This window comes from Cibotium barometz, chromosome 27 (genome assembly GCF_041138505.1).
Source record: "Cibotium barometz isolate CiBa-2024 chromosome 27, ASM4113850v1, whole genome shotgun sequence".
Lineage (NCBI taxonomy): Eukaryota > Viridiplantae > Streptophyta > Polypodiopsida > Cyatheales > Cibotiaceae > Cibotium > Cibotium barometz.
The window spans coordinates 16,153,858-16,159,281 of NC_141072.1; the positions used below are offsets into that span (position 1 = coordinate 16,153,858).

The 5,424-nt window shown below is 43.6% G+C and overlaps 1 protein-coding gene across 1 annotated transcript; it reads left to right on the forward strand.

The window, feature by feature from the left end:
• Positions 1–2,009: 2,009 nt before the first annotated feature.
• Positions 2,010–2,738, forward strand: LOC147623094 (uncharacterized). Its single transcript, XM_086821729.1, has one exon. It carries the CDS (start codon positions 2,010–2,012, stop codon positions 2,736–2,738), a length of 729 nt encoding a protein of 242 aa, XP_086677855.1.
• Positions 2,739–5,424: the final 2,686 nt, after the last annotated feature.

A 5,424-nucleotide genomic window follows, 5' to 3' on the forward strand; every position in this document is an offset into this window, starting at 1 on the left:
CAAATTGGGCGCTTTTGCCATTCATTGGAAGATGTGTGCAGGACTTTATCGATGATTTTTGTGTCTATAGCACACGAGTTGAGCATTGTGAAAAATTATGTCTATAGCACACGAGTTGAGAATTGTGAAAATTGCAGATGGTATTGAAACATTATGATGATTGTGGTGGCCAGCTCAATCCTAAGAAGTGTTTCTTTGCACAGCCAAGAGTGAAGTTGTTGGGTCATATGGTGTCAGAAAATGGCATTGAAGCTGATCCAGACAAGTTCAAGGCCATCATGCTTCTTCCTTCCCCAGAGTCTACAAAACAATTGGCAACATTCATCTAAAAGGTGAAGTACATGGCAAGGTTTATTTCATTGTCCTCATAGCTTTTATATCCATTGCAACAAGTGGCAAAGCATGACCCTTTGCAATGGGACGATAAGTGTGAAGAGGTGTTTCAGAGTGTCAAAGAAGTTTTGGGAGCACTGCCAGCAATTCAAGCTCTAGATTGGGAGCAAGTTTTTTATGTGAATCCTTCAGTTGGGGAGGATGCCATTGGTGCCATGTTGTTGCAAAAAGGGAAGGGGAGCCAATATATGCGCCCAGTCTATTGTGCTAGTAGGGTGTAGTCAGTGGGTGGCAGAGAGGGGTTTATCAGAAATAGAGTTGGTGATGGTGAGCGGGGTGTTTGCTTGCCGATGGTTTTGCCATTATCTTTTGCCACGACCATTTGTGTTCCTGACTAGCTACACATTTTTGCCTCAGCTCATTAATGGTGTGAACATGTCAAAGGCAGTGAAGAAGTGGGTGATTGAGCTACAAGAGTTTGAGTTCTCTTAGTGGAAGATAGCACCAGAGCTACCTTGGGAGATTTGTTGACTTATAAGGAGAATCCTTTGCTTGTCACTCACAGAGGAAAGTGTTCGAAAGGTAGAAAGTGTGGCCGAGATTAGCAATGCCCATGTTTTGTTCTTTGATGGTTCATACAGGAAGAGCCATGATGCAGCTTCTGGTGGCATAGCTCTTTATGACCCGCAGGGGGAACTAGTTTGTAAGAAGGGATTCAAAGTCGATGCCCACAGTAATAATGAGGCTGAGTACAGTACCTTGGAGGCAGGTTTACACATATGTTTACAGTATGGTGTGAGGAGGCTATGCATAAGAGGAGATGCCCTTTTGGTAGTGAAGCAAGTTTTGGGAGTTTGGAAAAGCAAGAATACTTCTTTAAAGGAAATGTGCTTCAAGATCAAAGGGTTATTGAAGAAATTTGAGGCATGGAGCATAAGGCACATTGAGCATTCTCTCAATGAGGAAGCGCATGAAGCAGCCCAAGACATGATTGGCGAGTTGTTTGTGATGAAGGCCGATCAGCTTTTGTATCGTGGTAGAGAAACCTTGGCACAAGAGGAGGAGTTTTTGCTGACAGGCCTTATTCCGCAAGAAGTTGAGAAGTCAAAGAAGTATAGTTTTGTACGCAGAGCCAGTAGGTACAAGCTGATTGGTGATGTATTATACATGCGAGGGGCTGATCTAGTTTTACGACGAGTGCCTTGGAAGGAAGAACAGTATAAGGTCTTGGAAGAGAACCATGAAGGAGCATGTGGTGGCCACTTTGCGTTCAAGATCACTTTGTAGAAGATTTTGCAGGAAGGGTATGTATGGCCAAGTGTGCAGAAAGATGTGCATAATTGGTGTACTTCTTGTAAGAGATGCCAATCATTTGGGAAGCGAGTTTTGACACCCGAATTGCGAAAGACCATTTTGGCTTTTGATATCTTTGAGAAGTGGGACATTGATGCAGTCAGTCCACTTCCTGTCACTAGTCGAGGGAAAAGTTACATCTTGACAGCAGTGGACTACCTTTCAAGATGGGCAGAGGCTAGAGCAACAAAGCAGGTCACTGCCAAGGATGTCGAAAATTTGTATATGAGGATATCTGCTGCAAATTTGGGGTTCCTCTAGAGCTACTTTCTAATCAAGGGCCCGGTTTTAGAGCTGATTTGTTGGATTACTTGTGCGACAAGATGAAGATAAAGCACATGTATACCACGCCTTATTACCTGCAGTGCAATGGATTAAATGAAAGATTCAATGGGGAGTTGGTGCAGATTCTTTCTAAGGTGACAGAGCATCAAGGAAAGAATTGGGACTTGGAGCTACCTAGTGCTTTGTGGGCTTATCGTATATCCGTGAAGACTAGCACAGGGTTCACTCCATTTCGGTTGACGTATGGTAAGGAAGCTTTGTTGCCTGTGGAGGTTGAGTTACCAGCAGTCAAGATGCTAGAAAAGCTAATGGAGCACTCAAGTGATGCTTTCAAAGAGAGGCTATTACGTTTGCACGAGGTCCAGCTTGATAGGGTGAATGCCTTAGATTACTATGAGAGAATGCAAGATGAGGCCTTGGCAAAGATAAACAAGAAGATCAAGGATAAGGGCATTGTGAAAGGTGATTTGGTGCTACGTTACAACAGCAGACTTGATAAAACCTTTCAAAAGAAGTTTCAAGTGAAATGGGAGGGTCCCTTTAGAGTGGCAGATTGCTTTCCGAATGGTACTTATCAGTTGGCTGATTTGGATGGAATGTTACATGCTTCAAGAGTAAATGGGCTACGCTTGAAGCTATATCATGCAAGCCTGATGATGGGGCAGAAGAGTGAGGAGTCTGGAAATGACACAGAGTGTTTGAAGAATGTTGCAGCCTTCGATGCAGGAGTCTCTTTGTTTCTGATCATGAATGATCTAGCAGGCTAGGGGATAAGAAAACTATGTTAGGCGTTTTTTTGAGATGCATTTGCTAGCATTTGTACATAGAAAGGCATGGTGATGATGAATAATGGATGCCCATTTCGCTGGGGCCCAGTACTTGGTGGGGCCCACTATGACTTAGGCACCCTTTGGTGACTTTTATGTGCGCATATGTACATACACATGCATGGTGCATCAAATAAACAATTGCCCATTCTCTAGAGCCAGGTAGCTACGTGGGGCCCACATGTGTACAGGCAGGCCAGTGTGTGCATAGTATGTCGACTTTCATTATTATCAGTATTCGTGTGATTTTATGCAATAATGAGGAGTTGTATAGCGTAAAACTTCTCGAGGAAGCTATCAGCGGGCCCACTCCATGAGGTAAGCAGGTGCGTCAAATGGCATCCCCAGTGGTGTCAGGGTCAAACGGATGGAATCTTGCGCGTGGTATGTGTGGGCACAGCGGGGGTGTCTTCTTGTGATGAATTACGATGGGAGGTCATCATGAGGGCTATAGTGGAGCCCACATCACGCTGTTGTGGATCTAAAGTGTAGAAACATGGATGCATAATTGAAAAAGTTGAGTGCCAGGTGTGCGCATGTATGTAGAAGGGTGATAGTGGACTGTACGGCCACTTTTTGGTCTGTTCGGGGTCCCGGGGTCCGTTTGGGGTCAATCAAAAGGCCAAAGGTGCCCAAGGGTTAAGGCTATGTGTGGACACTTTAAAAACCTACAAAAAACTAGCAAAAGAGGTCTTGACTAGGTGTGAGAAGACAAAGCAGATCTTCCAGCCCGGTCCTCTCACTGAGCTATCCACCAACACTGAGCCCTTCAACCTAGATGTGCCTATAGACACATCTATGGATGAAGAGGATGCACTAGGACCCTCCCAACCCTTTCTTGCAAGCTCAAGCAAGGCCTATTCACAAGCAAAATTTGAACTTCGCAACTACATAGTCGAATGCTTGGAGCCTTTGCAAAAGGATTGCATGGAGTGGGAGCCATTCACTGTGCAAATCTTTGCTTCAAGGCACCAGGGGACTCAATAAAGGAGTTGAACAAGCCCACTCTCCCCTATGCATTAATGAAACATGAGGTGCAAAAGGTCAGAGAATGCCTAATCCCATAGTGTGATGAAGAAGAAATTGGAGGGTATGAACTAGTCTCCCTGGAGCAATGGCAATCAAAGGCCAACATGCAGAATCAACCCCAATTGAGATTGAGGTAGTTCAGGACCTACCCTAACAACAAAACAACCTATGTTAGTGCACCCAGAGAACTTAGAATTGATCCAGTGTTTTGCCTAGTTTGAAGAAGGAGAAGTTGGGAAGATTACAATAGGTTGAAGCAAGCAGACCAACATGGTTGAATTACCCTCTTCTACCTCAACCTGAAGGAGCTAGGCAACCCATAGAGAAGTATATGCTTCAGAGCTTAAAATAGTGTATAAACCAGTTCACGGGAGTGCCTGACCTCACTTGCATTATGCTATCAAAAATTTGCAAAAGGATAGTCATATGCATTGAGGATTTCCACGACACCACCCATACAAGGGCTCCCTGGACTCAGTTCCTGGTAGGAAGAGGAGGATTATGTTGGAACCTGCAATTGGCCCCTCCACTGCCAATTTTAATGGGTCTTTTGCACGGTTGCAGTTCCTGCAACCTTGCAAATGCAAACTTTCAAAGATGCATTTTATACACGATTTTTTGAATACCAAGTAACATTTTTGGTCCTGTACTCCACAATCTCGGAGTAAGGCTGGTAGCCTTTTAAGCAATGGAAATGCAAAATCCACTGCGTGATAGCATGGAGGAGAGGAGCATCGAAAGGAATCACCAATGATATCTGGAGGGGTTCATCTACATCACCTAGCGCAACTTCCATGACGAATAGGCCAACCCAACCCTCAACAAAAGCACTTCAAAGACAAAGGCCAGTGTTCGAGGACACGGACCCTGCAAATAGGAGGGGGAGAGTGTTCCAAGAAGGGAACAACATCAGTAAACAATAAAGAAGAAAAGATCTATGTAAAGACGGGAGTGGAGAAGCGACAAAGACAACACTTAATTTTTAAATTCCCGCAGAATATTTTAGAAAACCGTCAATGTAATAATTATTATTTCCCGCACAGATTGTGATACCCTTTTTGTTAGCCGATGTAATAAATGGGGCCGCATCCTTTCAAGTTGTAATTACGGTCAAGGGTCCACTAGTCTTTGAATTTTTAAAGAGCCTAGAGGTATATAAGTGAAAACTTAGGTTTTTTAGAGAATCCCCAAACTTATCATAGAAACTAGTGGAGCTCTACAAAGAGAAGAGAAGCACCTTACGGCACTCCCTACGCGCATGTAATTCCTCCTTTCTCTATTCTAATGCAAGGAAATGGTTTTGCTCCTTCTATTATGTTGATTTCAAATGTCTAATAATTGATTTTGAGTGAGATTTGAGTAGACATTGGTTATGTGTGTGTGTGTGTGTGTGTGTGTAGGTTAAAGAGAGTGTGTGTGCTTGATTAATCCGTGATTAGCATTGGTTTAATGTTAGAGAATGCTTCAATGGTGTAGCCTTAGTATACTCTAGGCATTAATAGCTCCAATTTCACATATGCAAGAGGGAAAGCATCTCTCTCTAGTGTGTGTGTACACAAAGCTTTCCATTAAAGCTTCCATTGCAATGCTTGTCGTC

Bases quoted from the DNA above. Each gene is read 5' to 3' on its own strand.
- LOC147623094 (XM_086821729.1), top strand. From the start codon at position 2,010: ATGAAGATAAAGCACATGTATACCACGCCTTATTACCTGCAGTGCAAT.